Source organism: Hevea brasiliensis, chromosome 5 (assembly GCF_030052815.1).
Source record: "Hevea brasiliensis isolate MT/VB/25A 57/8 chromosome 5, ASM3005281v1, whole genome shotgun sequence".
NCBI classification, from domain to species: Eukaryota; Viridiplantae; Streptophyta; class Magnoliopsida; order Malpighiales; family Euphorbiaceae; genus Hevea; species Hevea brasiliensis.
In genome coordinates, this window is record NC_079497.1 from 111,434,582 (window position 1) to 111,459,127 (window position 24,546).

Consider the following 24,546-nt stretch of genomic DNA (forward strand, 5'->3'; position numbering starts at 1 on the left):
GGTTTAGGGCTGTTTTTATAATAAATGTGTATGGCAGTGCTCAAGAGATTTTGCAAGGCCACAGATAAACAGGGGCATTCATGAGTACCCACCACCATCATCATCCTCTACATTGCCTATAAATACAATTATGCAGAGACACCCAACTGGTTAATGACCCTTTCAAATTTTACTTTTACCCAACCCCTTCCCCCTTAAAAAAAAAAAAAAAAAAGGGAAAGAGTGAGATGATTGTCTCACCCTGTAGGAGAGCGAAGAAGTTGACCCGTGGGATATGATTGGACAGTATGATGCTATAAACGTGAAAGGGTTAGAAAATTTTTCTTCATTGTTGGCCTTTTCCTTTGATTTACATTATGGGTGAATTTGTGATCTTATTGGCAGAGATTATGCTTTTACATGACCCACAGGTAAAGATTGGTGTTTCGTTTTTACCCAGAGCGAGCTTCTTCAATGGCCATGGGCATGACCTCATCAATATTGCAAGCCTTTAAGTTTCTACTTTCTGAGGTCATATTTAATCATATCACATAATACCAATCCCCTGCATGGCTAATGATGAGAAATTACATTATTATGGTTTTGCAAGCAAGTGCATTGAACCCCCTACACGTGAGCTTAGGTTTAGCTCTTTGCAGTTTTGATAATTTCAACTTATGAGTGGGCGATTTTGGGGACCACTGGTGTTGGTAATTACCCATCCAAACCCAACTTCTAGTCTTCAATGCAATCCTTTTGCTTTCAAAAAAAATGTATATATATATGGATTTTAAGCTTTCTTTGGGCTTATTTGTTTGAATCTTAGTTGACTTAACGATTTAATGTTTAACTTTGAAAACCGTCATAAGATTTAAGCACTTACTTGGTTTGATGATGATCCACAGGCTAATATCAACGATTTGACAACCGATAAAAGGAAAGAAAGTTTTTCACTTGAAAATATCAATTTTTTTGCATAACTTTTAGTTTATTGTTCGATTTAATTTATGATGGATAATTAATAATAATTAATTTATATTAAATTTTTGATAAATTTTTATTTAGTTAATACTATTGTTATGTAAAATAATAAATATATATATATATATATAATTTATGATGAATAATTGATAATAATTGATTTAATCAAGTTTTTGATAAAATTTTATTTTGTTAATATTATTGATATGTAAAATAATAAATAAATATATATAATTTATTTTATTATTAAAATAAATATATAATTATTAATTTATTATATTATATAATTTATTAAATTATTAAAATAAATAAATATATATTTATTTATTTTTTTATAGAAAAATGAAAAATCAACTGGGTACAAACTCTGAGCATAAGCCACCCCTATACATTACAACGGATGGTCAAGACTTGACTATAAAATCCTCTCGTCGCCCAAGAGTCGGCACATCACTGGACACATAACTGAATTTATTGTTTTAAAAAAAAAAGCGACATATTTAATTTGTATTACGTTTTTAGAGATTTTTGTTAAAGATTATTTTTTTTAAATAATAAAAATTAACACTACAGTTTATAAGCAGCTTTAATTTTTAGAGTTGCTACAAAGCGTAGCCAATAGTTATTATTTTTTAAGTTTCCTCAACATTTTGGTTCAATTATTGATGTAGCCTTCAATTGTATTTAATAATTAAATTAAATATATTTTTAGTATTAGTAAAATTGAATGGTAAAAAAATATTCATATAATTAATTTAAGTAGTTTAAAATTAAGGTATAATTATTGTTATTGAGATCTTCAATTTGAATTTTAATTAGAATCTAAAAAATGATTGTTAATATTACAAATATATTTTTAAAATTATTAATTTAAAAGTTATCTAAATCAACCTATTATTTATAAATTAGCTTTCTAAATTTATGAAGATTTTATATTATATTTTTAAATTTAAAAATATTTTTACCATAAATCCTGAAATTTAAAGATAACTCTTAAAATTAATTTTAAGAACACATAATTTTTTAAGAGGAAAAAAAAAAAAAAACCAGCATAGTTAATTAGTTATGTGCTTCCACAAATAGGCAAGTAAATTCAAGAAGAGACAAATTAGTGTTGCAATCTATTTCTCCATCACGCTTTAACTCTAGCAACTATAAAGATTTGTATTTGCAGACTTTTCTAAAGGAACACAAGTTCACATTATAGCTGTGATCAGATGCTGCTTCCCATTAATCTGATTAGTGTGGAATGGAATCTGCTATTCCCTTGACTGGGAAGCAAAGCTTGAAGCTATTGCTTTAGCAATCTCCATATATTTTGGGGAAAATATTTTATGGCTAGTGAAACAGTCTATGAATCAATGGGCTTTGAGCTCCTCTCGCCTTAAGACTCATGCCCACCAACCACCACCCTTTAGGCCCAATTTGAAATAACAATTGAAATTATTATTGAAAAAATTAATTTTTTAAATATATTAATTAGAGTACATTAAAAAATAATTTAAAATTAAATTTAATAAATTTTAATTATATAAATATTAAAATAATAAAAAAAATTAATTATTTTTTTAATAACATTTAAAATAATATTTTTATTAAAAAAATACTTTAGACCTTGTAAATTCAATATCAAATAAACACTTAATTATTTCAAGTTAAAATTATTTTTTAAAAAATATTTTGAAAAGAAGAAAGTTTAACTAATTTGATCAAAATAAGAATCCAATCAAAATTAAGAGACCCAATAATTTAAAGAAAATTTATAATTTGATCTTTGAATTTTATATTATATTATACTTTAATATCTAAATTTTAAAAAATTAATTATTTAGTCCTTAAATTTTATATTATATTACACTTTAATCTCTAAAATTTAAGAAATTAATTATATAGTTCATTTAATTTTAATATATAAAATAATTTAACCCCTATAATTTTAATATTTACAATAATATCAGCTATCGAAGAAGAGTTAAATTATTTTATATATTAAAATTATAAGGTTTAAAGTGTAACATACTATAAAATTCAAATACTAAATAATTAATTTCTTAAAATTTAAATATTAAAATGTGATATAATGTAAAACTAAGAGATTAAATAATCAATTTCTTAAAATTTAAAAATTAAAGTATAATATAGAGTAAAAAATTAAAGGCTAAATTATAAATTTTTCATAATTTAATTCCAATCTCCCTGTAATTTGAACCAAAACTAATTGAATCAGCCCTTTGATAAGTCTACCAAAATAAGTAAGCATATTTTTTTTAAAAATAATGTCTAAAATATATTTTTTTTTCCTTCCATCCATAAGAAGAATGAGAATTGGAAGGGGAAAATAAAAAGGTAAAAGAAAGTGACTTAAGATTAAAATTCTTACACATTTGTTAGCGTAATTACAGTAATTAATATAATTATAGGAGATTTATGTAACATAATTATTACTTGTATTCTTTCTTCTAACATGTTACACAAATCTCCTATAATCATGTTAATTGCTGTAATTATACTACACAAATCTCCTATAATTATGCTAATTACTGTAATTATGCTAATAGTATTGACTATTATTTAAATAAAAAATTAATTTGGTATGTAATTTTTAATGTTGGGAGGTGGCAGTGCCAAATAAGCGATCTAATTAAATTAATTTTTTGTAATTAAATTTTTTTTTTTTTTTTAAATTAAGTCAACCTTTATAATTTCTGAAGAATTCCTTAACGGAAACTCAAAGCCCAGTTTTCATAACTCTTCGCTGGCCAAGCAATGAAGCAGACGTGTTTCTACAGCTAACTGAAAATATCGACGCCGAGTTAGTGTTTAATATAATTGAAAGATGAAAAGGAATTTTTATAATTAATTTTAATTAATTTAAAATTAAAATTTAATCTTCTGCTCAGAATATAAATTTTACAATAATTTATTTTTAATTAATTCTTTTGAATTGAAAATTTTCAGTTCTTTTAATTTATAAAAATGAAAATTTTATAATTTAATCTTTAGTTTTTATCCTATATTATATTTTTATTATTAAATTTTAAAAAATTAATTATTTAGTACTTAAATATTACATTATATTATATTAATATTTTAGTTCTTGAATTTTTTAAATTTAATTATTTACTTCTTAAATTTTGCATGATATAATACTTTAATTCATGCAATTTAATTATTTTAAAAATTATTATAAATATTAAAACTATAGAGATTAAATTGTTATATATTTTAAAATAGACTATGGTATAAAATTTAATAACCAAATAATTAATTTATCAAAATTCAAGAATTAAAGTATAATATAGAGCAAAACTAATAAAATAAATTTTAAATTTTTCTTAAAAAATTATTTTATGAATGTATGAGAATTTATTTAATTTTTTTTTATATAAATGATCTATTTCATTGCTGTTCAACAATTCAACTATTGATAAATATAAATAATTAGAAGAAGTCTATTCAATATAGCTTGATTATTTAAAGGATAATGACTAATCAAATTAATTATGATTAGTATCTATCCTTAATCTAATTAAAGTAAGACACGTGCATATGGCTTTCTTTTTATTTATAATATTTTCATAATTTTTAAAGAAAAATTAATTATATCATACTTTGAATTCTTAATTTTTTACATTATTAAAAAAAAAAACTGTGATCTTTATTATTATTATATATATACATACACATACATGTGAATTGTAATGCGAAAGGGCAAAAGATAGGACAGTTTTATCATAAAGAGACTTGTTTTTAGGGTATATGAATTAATTGAAATTTGAATTTATTAAATTTGGGGAGTATATTGCTTAAATTATAATTTTAAGAATCAAAGACAATTAATCTTATTACTAATTAAGCTACAATATTCCAAGGATATTCCAATGGTGACTTGCTGGCATGATATTTTTAATTAATTAATTTTAGTGATAAATTGGAGATAATGACGTGTGAAAAGCCATGAGGAATCTGAAGTAATTTGACTAATTAATATGATTTGATTCCCTCCGTATCAGTCTGAATAAAAATTAATAAAAATCTAGAAATTAGGTCCATCTCCCAATGATTAGCGAGGCAGTTTAAATTGGCCAATGGCTTAGCTCTTGTTCACCGATCTAAGTTAAACTGAAGTTTGCGAAATTACTTGGTGGATTCAAATTATTATATATATATATTTTTTTTTTTTCTCTGAAAAATAGTATATATAAAAAATTTATAACACACCTAACAGTAAATATCTATATTTAATCAGTGTTTAAGATAGTTTTGTAAATTATGTTAATTAAATAAAAATATATCATCGTATTATCTTTTTTATTTATTTTTATTTTTTTATTATTTACCCTTTTCTCATGGTATTATATCCAAACAAATCATAATTTTTAGATACTTTAAATGAATTATATATATATATTTATTATGAAATGAAAAATTAATGTATATTATTTATTTATTTTGTAATTAATAGAACCGGATTAAACTTGGTAAATAATGAAATAGAAAGTTAATAAATGTAATAAAATTGATAAATTTTAACAACTGTTTCTAAACCTATATGATTATAATATTATAGTTCTTCAACTTTAAAATATAACATAAAACTCTCTCAAATTTCAAATTTTACATAGTAAAATTTATCTGACTTTTAATTTCTGATTTTTAAGCTAGATGCTGATATTAACAGATCTCGCGTGGCACTTAGTCAACATTTTTCTTTTTTTTTTCTTATGCAAAGTGTCAAATTATTCACTCTGCACATGAAAAATTATTTTTTTTCACAGAGAGTAGAAAGATTCGATTTACACGTGGCTTGAGAGAGAAAAGAGAAATGATGATTAAGCATTACGCTGGAACATCCAACTCAACGTCTAACTAGAAAACCGGTGATTAGAGGGTAGAGGAATTTTATTGTGTAAAATTTAAAAGTTGAAAGAATTTTATATTATAATTTTAAATTGAAAAATTAAAGTATTACAACTATTTAAGTTCAAGACAATTGTTAAAAATTACCAGTAATAAAAGGATATAACATAGAAAGTAAGATGAGATTAATTAATTTTATTTATTAAATTTTTTAAATAATGATTAATGGATGTAATTTTTTTAAAATGTTCATATTCCATTTTTTACTTTCAAATTATAAATTAAGAAAAATGAGCTTTTAAAAAATTAAAATATAAATATTTAACTTTCATTAATTCCACATTATATTCGTACGTAATTTATTTGCTCTTTTTTCCTGTGCGTGGCTTTAGATGTATACGAAATTAGAAGAAAACTTTTGGTACAGGACAAATTGAAATTGGACACATTTTCCATCCCCATTGGTGAATCTTTTGGCCAAGGTAAGTCTGAGATAAGATTTTTTTGTGGCCATGGATGGAGGATGGAGGATGGAGATTTCGACCAGACAAGCCTGATAGCCAGAAATTAAGAAGCCTACCTATATTAAGTAGAAGAAGCTGCTTGGAGAGAGGATTCCAACTTCCTATTAAATTAATCAATTAAGCATATCCGAAATATTCCAATTGACTTGCTTGACGCCATTGCTATCTCCATCTAATTATATTTTATACAATTTCTTCAAATCTCTCATTTGCTCAACCCCATTTTTATTTGCTATAAAGCTCATCGCGCATGTTTCCTCCCATCACACAACAGCAACAACATGGAGAAATTATTGCCATTTGGGCTCTCTCTTCTCCTAGCCACCTCCTTCTTCCCTCAGTTTCCCTTCCTTTCTCATGCCAGCTCAAAAAATGTCTACTCTCGACCTTCTGCTCGCAGAGTCATCTTCACCCATCACAACGGTTCTAAATCAGAACCTCAACAGGTTAATTTCTTTCTCTTTCTCTTTCAATATTTAAGGGGTTTGAATCTCAGGAACAGATGGATTTTCTTGTAGCATTAATTATGTAAGTGATTTGTATGATTCTCAGGTGCATATTTCGCTGGCGGGTAGAGATCATATGAGAGTAACATGGATTACAGAGGATAAACATGTAGATTCAAGAGTAGAATATGGAAAGCAACCGGGGAAATACAATGCAGTGGCGACAGGAGAGCACACTTCGTATCATTATTTCTTCTATAGCTCAGGGAAGATACACCATGTAAAGATTGGACCATTGGAGGCAGCCACAACTTATTACTACAGATGTGGAGGATATGGCCCTGAATTCTCCTTCAGAACCCCTCCTTCTGCTTTCCCCATTGAATTTGCTGTGGTCGGTAAGTGTTTAATCATTAGTTGCTCATCAATTATTTAGCTGTTTATTTCTAATTGGTGCTTTAAGTTTAAGCAACAGCCCAACAAAGGCGAAGAAAGAAAAGTGTACAGTAATAATTTGGAATTCTTGGCGTCTACAACTAGTGTTCTATATCTTTTTCTTTTGTTCATTTGCTTTTAGCAGACATCAGGCAAGCAGAGGCTGGAGGCCTCTGCAAATTTGCAACTTTTTTTTTTTTTCAGGGTTCAATTTAAGATGAAAAAAGGCTGAATAAATAGCATAATATAATCTTTTGAAATTAAAAAATTATTAGACTAAATTTTAGAACTTTAGCACTATGTTTCATATATTTTATGAATCAATCACTTTCAAATTAATTTTCTGTTTAAATAATAATAATATGTAAAAAAAAATTAAAAAGTAATAAATAAGTTTAAGGTTTAAATATAATGGTCGTTTTCTCATTTTAGATGTCAAGTAAATATTCAGAGTTTTAGATCACAGAAGTTGACTATTAAATTAATTAGTTCAGGTTTCAAATCAAAAGGCAACCTACCGGCCTTCTTCTTTTAGGCACATAGTTAACCTTTGGATCAATTTTCCTTTTTTTTTTAATTATTACTTTAAAATTATTAAATTTAGAAATTTCACCTCTTAAAATTTAATATATCCCCTTAAAATTTAATTGTTGCCACCTCTAAATTTTAACTTAAGTAAAAGGATCAAGAAAAATTTTAGTTTTTGTCCTCTTTATACTTATAAAAAAATGACAAAATAAAATTAATTGTATTTCATTTATTTTTTTAATCAAAATTCATGGAAAAAGAAAACAAAAGAGTTGAGCAAAATAAAAAAGAAAAAAGGTAAATGATAAAAAAAATTAAATTTAATTATGAAATTTGAGAATAAAATAAATAATTTTGCATTTGTATTTAGGTTTTTCATTTTCTTGTGGTTTATCTTCTGATTTTTTTAAAAAAATTATTATAATTTTATGTATTTCTGTAAATATTCAAAATTAATTTATAAAATTATTTTCTTTACCATAATTTTAATTTTTGCTATAAATATAATAAAACATAAAAAATTGATAGTTTGTACCATCATAATTTTAAAGTTTTATTAATTTTAATGATTAAATAACTTGTTTTAATTATCATTGGTCCTTGAAATCTTTATGGGCCATATTATTAAAATCATGTTACTAGATGAGTGGTTCCGGTTCAGTTCGGAGTTTGCCTTGAAACTGAAATAGAAATCGAACTTAAACTTTCGTATGATTCCAATTCAGTTTTTTATTGTTTCAATTCTGATTCGGTGCGATTCTTTATTCTTCGGTCCGATATGGTTTCTGTTTGATTCTCTATTCTTAAAATAATTTTAGATAATTAAAAAAATTTTATTTAAATTAGCATTTAAGTTTTGAATTGGATTATTAATATATAATATATCATATAATACATCATTTAGCTTTTTTTAAATTATATAATCCTTAATTATAAAGTGCATATGTATTTTAGGTTTAAATATATTATATAATATAGTAGTATAAGTATATTATATAATATACATTTTAACTGTTTATTAATTATGTATTATTTAACTGTAAGATATAAATATAATTATGAATTAATATATATATATAGTATAATATTATATTTATAATTAAGAATTATAAGGTAATTTAATGATTTATAACTAAAATTATTAAGAAAAGATAGAGAAATAAAATAGAATATTATGTTATATTTAGTTCATATATATATATATATATATATATATTAAAAGTATATAATATATCTAAAAAATATAGAAAAACATATGTATAAATTTGGTTCTCGGTTCAATACGATTTGGTTTGGTTCTAGTTTGGTTATTAGAGAAAAACTAGAATCGAACTAAAGTATCAAAATAACTTCAATTCGATACAGTTCCTATTAGTTTTGTATGGTTCTTTGTTTCGGTCCGGTATGGTTCTTCGTTTCGGTTCGGAATCCCTGAGAATCGTGCATAGCTCTAAGTCACCACATTTCTTATTAAGACTGTTCGATAGTATAGTATTTATAATGTTTAAAGGTTGAGGGAACAATTTATAAAAAGTTACTCCTATTTTTAAAAATTGAAAAAAACATTTTGATCAGATCAATAAGATGATATAACTATCTAATCGAATATTTATTTTTATTAAATAATTATACTTTAAATCACTATATAAACTGCTAACCACTAACTAATAACAGATAATAGCTAATAACGGCTAGAATAGCTAATAGTTATTAAAATGGCTAATATTATCAAATAGAGCCTAAGTTAAACTTAATCAACGACTCTATGATTTATAGAATTTATTATTTGATATTATTCTTATTTTCAGGTGATCTAGGGCAAACAGAATGGACTAAATCAACACTAGAACACGTAGGCAGTCGAGATTACGACGTATTTTTGCTACCAGGGGATTTATCTTACGCAGATAGCCAGCAACCTCTCTGGGACTCATTCGGCCGCCTGGTTGAGCCATATGCCAGCCAACGGCCATGGATGGTGACAGAAGGGAACCACGAGATTGAGATATTTCCGATCATATACCAAGAAGGGTTCAAGGCATACAATGCACGGTGGCTAATGCCATATGAGGAGAGCGGCTCCACCTCCAACTTGTATTACTCTTTCGAAGTTGCTGGTGCTCATGTGATAATGCTAGGGTCTTATACAGATTTTGAGTCTGATTCAGATCAGTACAAGTGGCTCGTGGGTGATTTAGGTAGAATTGATAGAAAGAAGACTCCATGGGTGATTGTGTTGTTGCATGCTCCTTGGTATAATACTAATACTGCTCATCAAGGAGAAGGAGAAAGCATGAGGAAAGCTATGGAAGATCTTTTGTATGAAGCTAGAGTTGATGTGGTGTTTGCTGGCCATGTTCATGCTTATGAAAGATTCGTGAGTTTTTTTTTCTTTTTTTTTTGGGTTTTGATGATCACGACCATCCGAATGTTTTCGTTTTTATTTATTTATTTATTTTATTTTCTGTGTGTGATTTTCAGACTAGAATTTATAACAACAAAGCTGATCCATGTGGCCCGGTGTACATAACCATAGGTGATGGAGGGAATCGCGAGGGTCTTGCATTAACGTAAGTTTTTAATTCTATTATTTATATATACTAGTCTTAGATATTAATCAATAATAGGAAAATTTACTTTTTGGTACTTGATTTTTAATCGATATTATAATTTGATTTCTATATTTTAGAAATTAAATAATTTAATTTCTAAACTTCCTTTAAAATTAAATATCACTCCATTTAATATTACCGTTAGTTTAAGTGAAAAGATAAATATATTATTTATTTAATTATAAAAATTTACTATTTAGCTTTTGGGGTTTGATTGGTATTACGATTTATACTTATATTTTTAAAATTGAATAATTTTATCCATCACTTATATACCCTTTCAATTAAAATTAATTGTTATCAAATAAATTAATTCTTTACATTTTATAAAAAAAAAATTAAGAAAAAATTTTAATAAGAACAAAATTAATAAGAAAAAAAGTTCTAATAATTTTAGTAATTATCAAATAAATAGATTAAATCGTTCAATTTCCATAATATAGAAATCAAATTGTAATATCATTTAAAACCTATAGATTAAATACTAAATTTTCTTTAATTGAATAAAGGGTATAATTATCTTTTTACTTAAATTAATAGCAATTTTAGATGAAAGAATTTCTGATTTTGATGAAAATATAAGTAAGAGACTAAATTATTTAATTTGAAAAATACATAAATCTAATTATAATATAAGTCAAATTCAGATACTAAACCTTTAATAATATCTATATAAATTTAAGGACTGTAATTACTAATTTTCATAACTACTACTATAAATAGAAAGTGGTTAGGATGTGACTCTGTCTCTTGTAAAGGGCAAGGTCATTGTATAGGTGGGCTTGGCCTGTTGACTGTGGTGTTAGTTGCACATATGTTCTGTGATATGATGATAATGACGATGATGATGATATTGTATTTGGTGTGAAATGCAGGTTTAAGAATCCTCCATCTTCTCTGTCGTTATATCGGGAGCCAAGCTTCGGGCATGGAAGATTGAGGATATTGGATGAAAAGCGTGCACACTGGTCATGGCAGCGCAACAATGATTCTGACTCGGTTGAAGCCGATGAGGTCTGGTTGGATAGTTTAGGCACTTCTAATGCATGCCGGGGAATTGTAGAGGGACAAGAACCATCCTCGTCTGCCAATGATGAACTCTAATTAAGCTGATTTTATTAAATTATAACTTTTCTGGTTCTAATAATTCTGTAATCTTAATGCTAAACGCTGTATGTTGAAGAGAATAATGGTCCAGTACAATTTCGTGGTGTTCGTGATATATATATATATATATATATATATATATATATATATATATATATATATATATATATATATATATATATATATGAAATTATTCATAAAATTTTAAAAATAATTTTAAAAACATTTCTTATATTTAGAGTCTATAAATTTTACTAATGATATTTCAAAAATTGTCATGACATGATATTTTTTTTTCCTATTTTATTTCTATTTTATTACTGTATTAATTTATTTTTAAAAAAATCTACTAATAACTTATTTATTCATCATCACTTAAAATAAAATTATAATTAATTAAAAATTTTATCATATAACAGAATCTTATAATGTGCTAATGAAAATAAAAAAAAATGCATAATAATTTTATTTAAAAATATAAAATATTTAGGATTTATAAATTTTAAAATATTTAAATTTTCATTTTAATTTATCTTCTTTATTTTATTAGTATATAGAATTTTAAAAATTTGGTAATATTTAATATTTCATTTTAGTTTATCTTCTTTGACAAATTTTACAAAATTTAAATTATTTAAAATTTTTATTTTAATTTATCTTCTTTATTTTATTAATGTATAAAATTTTAATTTATCTTTTTTATTTTATTAATGTATAAAAATTTTAAAATATAAAATATTTAGAATTTAAATAAAATGATTAGATAGTTGGTCTATACATCTAATCATTTAGAAATATTTTTTTAAATATTAATTATATAAAATATTTAAATTTAAAATATTAGATAAAGCATAACTAAATTTAAAATTCTATTTTAACTTATCTTTATTTTAATATATATAAAATCTTTTTATGAGAGTAGTTAAATAAAAAGATAATTTAAAATATTTCTATTACTTATAATTACATAAAATATTTAAATTTAAAATATTAGATAAAGTATATCTAAATTTGAAATTCTATTTTAATTTATTTTTTTATTTAAGTAATCTCATAAAAAATTATATGTGACATTTATTTTATCATTTTTTTGCAATCATCAGTTTATATTTAGATTTTTACACAGAGGGGGAAATAAGTTCCTATTATAGCTTCAATTAATGATTAATCACAGTGAACTCTTTAAAATATAAACAATTTTTCAATTGATTTTTCTACATAGAAAGATTATGGTGAGATATATATTCCAAATTATAATGGGACATTGTTGGTTTCACTTTTTTTTTTTTTTCTTGTTAATAGTGTTCTTATTTTGTCCAATTTGTTCAACCATCAAGTTGATATAATTAAAAAATTAATAATTTTATTTAATAGATAATGTCTAATTGAGTTTAAAATTTCATTTTAAACTTATATTTTTTTATTATATATATATATATATATATATATATATATATATATATATATATATATATATATATATATATATATATATATATATATATTTGACAGCTGAGGATCCAAAATCAAAATTTGACAAGTGTTTCCACTATTAATTATCTCTTAACATAATTTAAAAAAATTATTTGAAAATATAAAATATTTTAAATTTTAAAATTTAAAATATTTAGAATTTCATTTTAAAAGTACAATTATTTTAAATTTATATATTTTTTTATTATAAACACATATATCTAAAAGCTAAAGATCCAAAATTAAAATTTCACAAGTGTCTCCACTATTAATTAACCCTTAACATAATTATAAAAAATAAATTTTATTTGAAAATATAAAATATTTTAAATTTAAAAATATAAAACATTTAAAACTTCATTTTAAAACTAATTTTAGTAGATAATAGCTGATTGAGTTTAAAGTATCATTTTAACTTATCAATTTTAATTATAAATTTAATTATTAATATTATATAATGTTTAACTTAATAATTATTAGTGTTATATTAAAAAAATGTATTTACCTACCTAATAAAAGTATAATTATCCATGAAAATATCTATTTCTATTCAGGTCATTTATTATTCAGTGGTGAGCTAATAATTACAATATTAAATATTAACAAAATTTTAATATAATTTTAAAAATATAAAATAAATATTAAATTATATTATTAAAATAAAATAAAAAATACACCAATAATACAATGCGTGAGTAAATGACTAGTTATATGTTAACACTAAGATTTCATGTATTTTTTGTATGTGGAATGATAAATTATTAAAAATTAATTATATAGATCAATTCAGTTATTAAAAAAAAAAAATGTTTGGGTATTTTACTTTTCCACATTTAGAAAAGCCACTTTCATTTGTGTGTCAACTTTAATTTCCCTGGCATTCTACGTAGAATTGCTTACATCAAATTGCGTCGTTTAAGGCCTAATGCATTTTTAGTTTCCAAATCCTCTTTCTTTTTAAATTTTATTTAATTTGACACAATTTTTTTAATAAACTCAATTTATAATTAAGTGCATAATATTTAAGTAAAAATGCTGTCTTCTCTGTGTAATTATTGCCGCCTCAAACCCATCTCTGCCATTACTACTCTTTATGTTACCAAAGCTCGATAAATTGCATCAATCATCCTTTTAATTTTGTTTAAAAAATTTATTGACTATTGATAATACTTTTTAAATTAAAAAGAATAAAATTATTTTTTTACACACATTTTTTATATTTTTATAATTAAAATAATTAATAATTATTATAAATAAAATTAATTTATTTTAAGTAAAGTTATTAATAAAATTATTAATTATATATTTATTATTAATTAAAATTTAATTTTTAATAGGCTGAAAACAATAATAATAAATTTTAATATAATAGTTTGTTAATATATGATATTTTGTTAATATTTTAATTTTTATATAAAAATTAAAAAGATAAACAATAAATAATAATATACAATTTTATCTTGATTAAATAATAATTTTAAAAAATATAACCGAAAATTGCTATTATAAATTTTAAAAAAATTAAAATTAATAAATTTTATTTTAATAAATTAAAATTAAATAACCAAAATAAAATAACTATGAAGCTCGATGTATATTACCCAACAAGCTCAGACTCTTACCTCTTAACTGAAGCACTGTTACTTTTTAGATTATTTTCCTTAGCTCTAGTAGGTCAGCCATATAAAAATTCCCAACTGACAATTGGGCTTCAAATATGTAGTGTAAATTTCTTCAACTCTATTTTCAATCTTTAAAGTCTCAAGTCTATAATTTTTTTCAGCCACAATTAATATTTAAATTTAAAATTTCATTGTCAATAATTCCATTTTTAGGCATGGGGCATGAATCATGATCACGATCAACACATTGACAAATCTTGGAAAGTAAAATTTTTCCCGCAAGAAAAACTCAGAAAGCTCCGTAAAAGCTCCAAAGATGGCATATCCTTTGATTGGCTGTAATTCACACTCATAATTCAAAACCACAAACCACAACTTGGGCACACCAATAATCTACGCGCCTCTGAAAATCAACTCCAAATCTTTTTTTTTCTTTTTTAATATTTTCACAAATTATTTTTTTGAGAATATAATTTTATAATAATATTAAGAAGGAATATAGAGAAAAGATTTTCTAACTTCGTAGACATATGCCAGAACAGCTGCGTGATTCACGGTTGTGATGACGGTGGTGGTTTTTCATCTGATTCAAGGCCGATCATCCTTTTGTCGTTTTTTTCCCCGGTTCATAAGATCCACCGGTCCAGACTAAATCTTGTCGAGCTTCTCAGCTACGACGAGAGGATTGGTCCTCGCGATCTGCTCTCTTCCGACCTTCTTGAAATCGAAGGTGCAGCCGTGCTGCTCCGGGTACCTATGTGTCCCACAGAACGTAATCCCGCACCGGCATTTAAATCCGCTCAAGCCGACCCGCTTCCTGCACGTGAAGCACCGACTCGGCTGCTCAACCGCTGCCGGCACCTCCGTCGCAGGACTCCGTACCTCTGGTAAGGCGATCGCCGGGGAAGGCTGAGAATCGCCGACGGGGACAGAAGGCAACGAAGATGAAACGTAGAGTGAGGCTTTAACGGAAGCTTCTTGTTGTTGTTGTCGTTCCTTGAGACAATAGTCACTGTAACATTTGGAGCAGAGGTTCATCGTGGCGGAACTCCCGAAAAACCCACAGTTATTGGCGCAGAGACGGTGACCTTCCGGCGCTTTGCATCTGTGCTCCTCCGCCATATTACAAACTTTTGCAGATCTCAATTTCGATTGCTTTCAACCTGTGTAACCAGTTGAAAACGACAGAGATATGATAAGAAAACTGTTTTCCGAGTAACCAAACAGAGCAGAAATAGAAAATCGAGACACAGATACGTACCATAAGGTATTGAAGAAGCATAGAGAGAATTCTGAGACGGGCAATAGATAAGAAGAGAAAAGGACAAGGAGGGAGAATCTTAGCGAGGAAGAATTATCAGATAGAAAAGAGCCAGAGAAAGGAATATTAAATGAGAAAGAAACAAAAGAAATTAGAAAAAACAAACAGAAACAATAAGAGAAAGGAGCGGCGAAAAGGGACAAACGATGATAATCATTATTAATTATTAGTTATAGTTAATTAATATAATAATTAAGGGTTCTTGATTTAATAATTAGAAGGAAAATGTCTGAAACTGAAAGAGAGGTTGGAAAAGAAAAAGACCAAAATGGAATTGCAGCCTATCGGCCCCAGTTGTTGCCCTGTTAGCTCTGCAAATGAAATGAAACGCGACCTAAAGCGGTAACTAATTAATAAATAAATGAATTTTATAATTAATAATTAAATGCTTTTATTAAAATTTTTATAAAATTAACGAAAATGTACATAATAAATAAATGAAATTAAATATAAATATTTAATATAATAATTAAAAAATTTATATGAGATTGATTTTATAATATTTATATTTATTAATTAATTAAAAAAAAAATGAGAGCGTGTGTCGGTGTGGTGTCTGCTGTTGGTGGTGTACGTGGTGGTTTTATTAAGTGGGTTTTGTTATGGTTCATTGTTTTTGCTTAGCTGTACTCGCAATTTCGGGTCAATTTTTATCTCTCTTCACCCAATAAAACAATGCCACATCCAATTTAATAAAAAAATTTTAAAAAATAATGGAATACTATATATTCTTTTCATTTATTGTTTGGGAGATAAAAAAAATAAGAAAAGAAGGAGAATTATGTGAATATAAATTTTAGGTTTTATTTTCATTTTCACTTTAAATTGAGAGAAAAATAAAAAAAAATATTTGAAATTATAAATATTTTCTTAAATTTGTGTTTATTTTTTAAAAAATTAAATATAAAATTATAATTTTATTATTCATAAAATAACTTTCCACCCACACATATATTATATATATAATTTTTCACACCCAACACTTCCTCTTATCATTATTTTCTCTTTTTATTTTTTTTTTATTATTTTTTTTAAACATAGTGTAATTGTTAATTAAATAATACTATTATATTAATAATCTTAAAAATTTGCTGAATTAATAAGTGATTATTTTTGTTTTACCAATTATAATTTAAATTCTAAATATGATCATACAATTATTATTTTTCTTTTTTAATATTTTTTATCATAAATGTTATCGGGTAAACTTCTGTGCATCAAAATCAAGTATCCCACCCAACAATATTAAATATGCACTTCTCTGTATTACTTTTGTGCATTTATGATAAATAAATTAAAAATATTCTCTATTAAAATGAAATCCTATATCATTATTAATTAACTTAGGTTTCATTTGTTTTGTAAAAAAATATTTTTTGAAAAATATTTTTTTGGTATTTTTTAATGTTTGGACACTTAAAAAATTTTCATTGAAAAATATTTTATTGGTATTTTTTAATGTTTGGACACTTAAAAAATTGTCATTGAAAAATATTTTATTGGTTGGAGGAAAAATTAAATTATTTTTAAGAAAAAATAATATTTTTTTAATTAAAAGAAAGACATTTTTAAGGATAATAATATTTTTCTAATTAAAGAAAATTATTTTCTAAATTTTGATAATTAAATAAAATAGGTCAAATACACTATTTTACACCTAAACTTGATCAAAAAAGCCTCATGGCACTTTAAATTTTTAAAATATCTCAAGACATACCTCAACTCTTATAAATATCGTATAACATATCTCAACTCTTGTAAAAGTATAATTAAAATATCTTTCGAATCCTAGTTAGAAAATTATCATGTCAGAGCAATTGAATTCGAAAGGTATCTTAATTATACTTTTACAAGAGTTGAGATATGTTATGAGAGGTTTATAGGAATTGATGTGTGTCATTTGACGTTTTAAAAGTTTAGAGTGTCATAAAAGTTTTTTTTGGTAAAGTTTAAGGATAAACTTCTCTATTCAACTATGAAAACATTTAAAAGAAAAATTATGTTTCATTAGAAAATAATTTGGCTAGCTAACAGCTTAAGAATTGTTGGTGTGCTAGATATTGAGTATATCAACTGCTCGCTTTTCTGTCTTCTCTCAAATGGTTATGGGAACTTGACTAGATTGAACGTAATTTCATTAAAATCTCATTTAAACTTAACAATTAATGTAACTGAAAATTATATTTAATTTATAGAATTTAAGTACAAGACTTGAAAAATAATTTCAAATTTAAAAAATAAAAAAGACATGTAAAATTAAAAATAAATAGTCTGCTAAAGTCTATTGTTGTTTGATTGATTGATTGAGTGGTTGGAGGTTTTCACGTTGCATAGTATCTGATATTTATAATTCTGCCTACAAATATTTGGAAGACTCCTGAAAGATTTTGAAATACACTCTGTCACGTTTTGCCATTACTTGCAGTTACCTGCCAACTTTTTGAAATTGCTTGAAACTATTACAAATTGCCGTATAGGTATTTGAAAAACTCTCAGAAAACTCTGAAATACATTCTATCATGTTGTGTGGTTACTTGTAGTCACCTGTCCATTCCTTAGAGCTGTTTGAAACCGCTATAAACTGCTGTCAACTTTCTTATCATTAATTCTTTTATTAATTATCTTAAATAATAAATTAATTAAATTAATAAAATAAAATTAATTTAATTAATTTTACAAAAATTAATTTAATTAATTTTTAAGCTTAAAAATAATTAATAAATAAAATTATTATTTTGTTATAAACATTTTCATAAAAATATTTTTCATATATAAATTATTTCTCATAAAATATATAAATTCTTGTATTTATTTTTTTTTCTTTTATTTGAATCCGTTTGTCTTAGTATGAGCAGTCTAAGTCAAAAAATTAAACTCAATATAATGGTTAAAAGTGCATGATTATCTTATAATATAAAAAATTACATTAATAATCTAATATTTGGAAAATTGAAATTCCATTTGCAAATCATCTTCATATATATATATATATATATATATATATATATCATCTTAAAATACATGTGTTATAGTTACAAAAATCTAATTATTTACACAATGAAAAGGAAAGGATTTGCACAAATATATATATATATATATATTGTTGGGATTTTTTTTTCATGAGGCTTTGGTGAAACATTTCCAGAATGGTGAGATGGATAATGATTGATAAGATTGAATAAAATTTGTTGTCATTGTCACTTGCTTTACAAGATCCAAGTTGGGTTCTGGACAGCCAACTGGAAATGTGGAATGTATCTGAAATTTAATTTTATGGTTGAGAAAAAAAAAAAAAAAAAGACTTGGGGCATTCACTTTTCTTCTTTTTATGTACCCAATTGTGGGATTGTGTTTCTTTTTTTTTTTAAGTTAAAATTTTCAAATATTAAGGAAAATAATTATATTTTGATTCATGTAAAATAGAATTTTATAATATACAATATAAATAAATATAAAAAGTGCAAATGTAGTATCTTATTATTATTATTATTATTATTATTATTATTATTATTATTATTATTATAGTTTTCACCTTGGAATTTATATTAGGTTATTTCACAAATTAAGGCAGAAAAAGGGATTAAATATTGAAACTTTTGAAGATATAAAATTAATTAATCAATAAATAATCAAAAGAAAATAGATTTAAAGACATATGAGAACTATAGAGTGAATAATAAAATAAAAACAAAAATAAAATTGCTTTAGAAAAAAGTCACTTTTAGATATATATAAATATGGTAAAGTTAAAATTTAGAAAAATTCTAGCATGCACCAAAATATTAAAAAAATAGTGCTTTTATATACATATAATTACAATTATTTTTTGAATTTATAAATAATTGAGTCTCATGTACTAGGAGAGGCATATGTGCTGTAAAAGCATATAATAATCTCTCTAAAAATTATTATTATTTTACTTCATAAAAATTATTTTTTTATAAAAATAAAAAATATCTCATTAATTACAAATAGAGAAAAAAAAATATAAATTAACGTATTATATTTTTGTAAAAATTAATTAAACTCATAAAAAATAATATAAAAAATTTAAAAAGATTTAATAGTATTAAAAGAGTACATAAATTGTAACACCCTTGTACTAAATAGTTTCGTACATTCTACTGTTTCGGTGATCAATATCTGTTCGGACAGCTAGAATGTCTGGAACTATATCTAAATCACATAGAAAAGTTGAGAATAAAATCAATAAAAACCAAATGAGGTAGGATAAAAATAAAAGAAATGGCGCACCGATAGATTAAATGAGTCTAAGTCCCAGTAATGAGTGACTTACACGGGAAGCAACTATAAGTTCAGTTGCTACCTTAAATTTACGTGAGACCCTATGGAGACCTTAATGAATGAATTATTTAGAAATTATTGGGAATGTAAAAATCATAGAAATGAAAAGAGAAAAAGTGCCAATAAGGGAATCAAAATCTAAGGACTCATTGGGTATTGCGAAAAAATATGGACTATAACTCGATAGGGGCATTTTGATCAATTCATTTTAAGAATGACTTTTGACCTAAATGTCCACTAAAATGAGTGAGATTAAAATATTGAAATAGAATTGAAAATATAAAGATGTGTATGGAAAATTAATTTGGGACATGAAGGGAATTAATGAAATTGTTAAAATTAAAATAATTATAATTTTAATTTAAATAAATTAATTTTGGGATAATTATATAAGAGACAAAAGAAATTAAAAACAAAAAAATCACTTCATCTTCTACCTAAGTGTGGCTGGCTCCCTCTCTCTCTATGCTCCCTCCATTTTCAAGCAACCAAGCTCTAAATTCCTTAAATTCTTCCCATAAACTCCATAATTAATCATTAGAAAACCTCTAATTGGACCTAAAATAGAAGATTGAAAGCAAGGAAATTGGGGGAAACTTAAAGAACTAGAAGTTTGGAAAAGCTCCATTAGAGGTAAGTTACTCTTTTAGCTTAATTAGTTATGTATGTGTTGAATTAAGCTTAGATATGGGGATTTAGCTTAAGAAATCAAAAAAATTATGCATGAATCTTGAAGATGGATTTTTGGCCAGCTCGGGGACTTTAGGGTTTTGATGTGTTTTGATTAAATTGATCATGAATTCTAGCTTATATGAAGTAGTATACATGGTTGGTGTGTTGGAATTGCATGCATTTGCATGAATTGGGAGATGGAATATTAGGGTTTTAGAGAAATTAGGGTTTTTATTGTATTAAGTGAAATTAGGGTTATCGATATCAAATTAAGGTCATTTGAGGTACAATTAATGTGATTTGGTGTTGAATTGATGAAAGAAATTAGTAAAATGGTAGGGTGCTAATGTGCTAAAATCTAGACAGCTTGTGTCCAATGCACTTAAATGCTCATAAGTTGAACTACTTAACTCCAATTGGTGTGAAATCAATTGGAGATGAAAGTTAAGACATAATGCTTGAATTTTTATGAAGACACCCTGCCTAGAAAATGACCATAGGATACCTCAAATTAGGCTTGAATCTGGGTTACCAATTATGAACCTCGAGAAAATGACTATATGAATAGTACTTAGTAAATTAGGCATAATTCACTCTAAAAAACTCCAATTCAGGTGATTCTTGAATCAATGAAAATCTAAGACATAGAATAACAATTCTTATGAAGACAATAGAGCTAAATTATGACCATAACCTGATCAAATTGCTAGACAAAGTTAGTTCAGCAAATCTACCTTAGTGCTAGACTGAACCTGAAAAATGTGAAGGATTAAGCATGTGACTAGTTTTGGCAAATTGTCATAACTTGGATTACAAAACTGAAAATATAGTAATTCCAAAGTCAAAATTTTCATAAGATATATAACTAAAAACTTCATGTTTTGACCAGAACCCAGTTATTAGGGCAAAGTAGGGGAATTATTGGGATAAATCAGGAATCTCAAATTTGAAATTTTTGCATTTTAGCCAAATTGCCCTGTGACCTCCGAATGGTTATCAGGCTATAAATTCCTCTACAAAACTCTAATTGAAGTGATTCAAAATAATTTGAAAACCTGAGACAAAGTCCTAAAACATTATTTTAGGGACCAGGGTCAAATTATAAACTTAAGATGCTCGGATATAGAATGTAAAGTTAAGATACAAATCTGTAAAACCTGGAATTTCAGGATATGACACCCAGAATAGTGTTTAGTAATTTGGCCATAACTTGAGATCTAAAACTCTAAATTGAATGATTCAAAAAGGAAAATAAAATAAGACATAGAGAAATAACTTTCATTGAGATCACCTTCCCAAATTATTGTCACATCTCAACCTATGGGCCGGACCGGCACTAGGACCTGGGCCAGCATAAAGCCCCCGAGACTCGTAGTAAGCCTTACTGTTCTCAAATTCATAACCGATGCCCAACATATAAATAAAATAAAATAAAATAAAATAAAATAAAATAAAATAAAATATTTTTATTCAGGTCAACCCAACCCGATAACCATAAAAAACTGAAGTCAGAGGAGCCCCGCTCAACTCTGTTACCATCACTTACAAATTATTTAAATACCATACAAATATTCATTTATCAATCTAAAAAATTTAAATTAATAGGATTTCTAACAAGGTCTACACTATTACTAACACATGCGGAGTTTTATATTTCAAATTTTGAAAAAATAATAAAACAATTAAATAACCGACGTTAAATCTGCAAGGAAGAAAACAGGTTGCTCTATAAAAGAACTCCTCCTGTAGCCTGGAAAAATAGGTGAACAGGAGTGAGCGTTCGACTCAGAGAGTAAAATACCAATTTTAACCGTAATCTCTATAGCTATCTAAAGCTAATGCATCCTGTGGAGTGAAATGCAACATCGTCAATATTTTCACATCATAACAGTAAAAAGATAATCTGGAGCACTCACACACCCGATAAGGTCAAACAATACATATATGGGAGCTGATCCCCTATACAACCCTCTTAATCCAACCTGTGCCAGAGAAGAACTTAAGCCAGACTTTCGCTTAATAAATCAAATCGGGGTCCCAGCGAAGAACTCAAGCCATGTCTACCTCGAAGGACCAGGTCCTAGCGAAGATCTCAAGTCGTGTCTACCCGTTCTGTCCATAGCCAACACCATACCACACGCACGCCAACTCACGCACACTGCTCCAAATTATCACAACAACATCCATGGCACTTTAACAATTATGAATGCAACACAAAACGTGCCTAGCATTTAACTACATAAATACATATTTATAAGTGATACATGGGCATACTTGAACATATAATAATATCGAAATTACAATTAAAATTAATATTTTACTCACAGTACACCGAGGACTATTGTGGCTGTTGGATGGAGGAAAATAGCTGACATCGATTACCTAATAATTAAATTATAAATTTATTAGTACTAAGTCAAAATAAAACTCTAAAGAGGCAACAGACAGCCTAATTCATGCCGAAATCCAACAGAGTTTTTCTTATACCTGCAACCTACCCAACCTGAAAAAAGGCTTCAAAATACACTTCTATATCCGCCAATTACAAAATCACAACTCAATCACATCACAAGGCCCCTCCTGGGCTCACCCAAACAGTCAACAATCCACAATTACAAAAATTACAATTTAGCCCCTATAACTAGTCCTTTTGCAAAAAAAAAAAAACTATTCAAACGAGCTCTAAAAATTTTAAAATTTTGCTCCGCGGTCCTTAATAATATTATAAGGCTATTGCAAAAGGAATTATAATTTTTCGATCATCCACGAATATTTTATGAATTTTTATTCTAAATCGGTATTAGCCGAAAATGAGCAACTTGGAGTTCAGGTTTACCTATGTCAATTCTGACATCCGGAACACGTCCAGAATGTCTGAAAATGCTAGGATTAACTATAATGTCGACTACGTTATGAGACGGGCCACCGGGTAGCCGAATTTGGCTGAAATTGCGGTCCCAACGCCGGTGAGCTATACTTGATCCGATCACACCTAAATAAAGTCCAAATAAATAAATTTTGTTAATAATTATCATAAAATTATTTTTAAATTTTGAGAATCGAAAAAGTTTAAAAATCTCACCAAGCGATCTGGACCGTCCGATTATCGCCTTTTTCAAACGGTGTCCGATTGGGGAGGGACCAGTCCTATCTCGAAGATATCGTCGTCCTGAGTCCATCGGTGGCCTCGGATTTCCGATCAGACGGTCGGATCGCCGGAAAAGTGATCAGAAACCGGGAAACCCATATGATTTTCTTCCAACTTTCCCTTGCCGGTTCTCCTTCCTCTAGCCACCAAACGGGGTGCCACAGGTCTCATCTGAAAGTTCATCATCTTGGGAGTCCGTGGCACTTGAAATCACCGGGAATGGCCGCCGAGGCGACGCCGCAAAGTCGGGCCCCTGTCGCGTGCGCTCTCCCTCTATCTTCTCTTTCCTCTCTCTTTCTCTCTCTCTGTGCTGCCTCACCTTCGGCCGTTATGCAGTGGTTGTTCCGACACTGGGAAGGCCGACGGTACCTCACGGCACTAATCTTTGGCGTGGGACGAAAATGGGAGGGAGAAAGTGAGGGGGAGAGTGGAGTAGGGGAGAGAGAATGGTGGGGGGGGGGGGGAGGGGGAGGCTGCTGCGTTTTAAGTTTCTGAATTTTTTTTTTAACTTCTAATTATACTATTAGTCCCTC

General features: G+C 26.5%; 2 protein-coding genes across 2 annotated transcripts; one reads left to right on the forward strand and one right to left on the reverse strand.

Moving 5' to 3' along the window:
• The first annotated feature begins 6,281 nt into the window (after nucleotides 1–6,281).
• On the forward strand, nucleotides 6,282–11,568 carry LOC110653265 (purple acid phosphatase 22). Its single transcript, XM_058147428.1, has 5 exons — nucleotides 6,282–6,790; nucleotides 6,897–7,188; nucleotides 9,562–10,130; nucleotides 10,235–10,323; nucleotides 11,241–11,568. The coding sequence occupies exons 1-5, from the start codon at nucleotides 6,626–6,628 to the stop codon at nucleotides 11,467–11,469; spliced, it is 1,344 nt and encodes a 447-aa protein (XP_058003411.1). The 5' UTR covers nucleotides 6,282–6,625; the 3' UTR covers nucleotides 11,470–11,568.
• Nucleotides 11,569–14,971: 3,403 nt separating this feature from the next.
• Nucleotides 14,972–16,009, reverse strand: LOC110649672 (zinc finger A20 and AN1 domain-containing stress-associated protein 4). Its single transcript, XM_021804342.2, has 2 exons — nucleotides 15,829–16,009; nucleotides 14,972–15,730 (listed from the first exon to the last, which is right to left on the reverse strand). The coding sequence occupies exon 2, from the start codon at nucleotides 15,687–15,689 to the stop codon at nucleotides 15,216–15,218; it is 474 nt and encodes a 157-aa protein (XP_021660034.2). The 5' UTR covers nucleotides 15,690–15,730; nucleotides 15,829–16,009; the 3' UTR covers nucleotides 14,972–15,215.
• Between the last annotated feature and the right edge of the window lie 8,537 nt (nucleotides 16,010–24,546).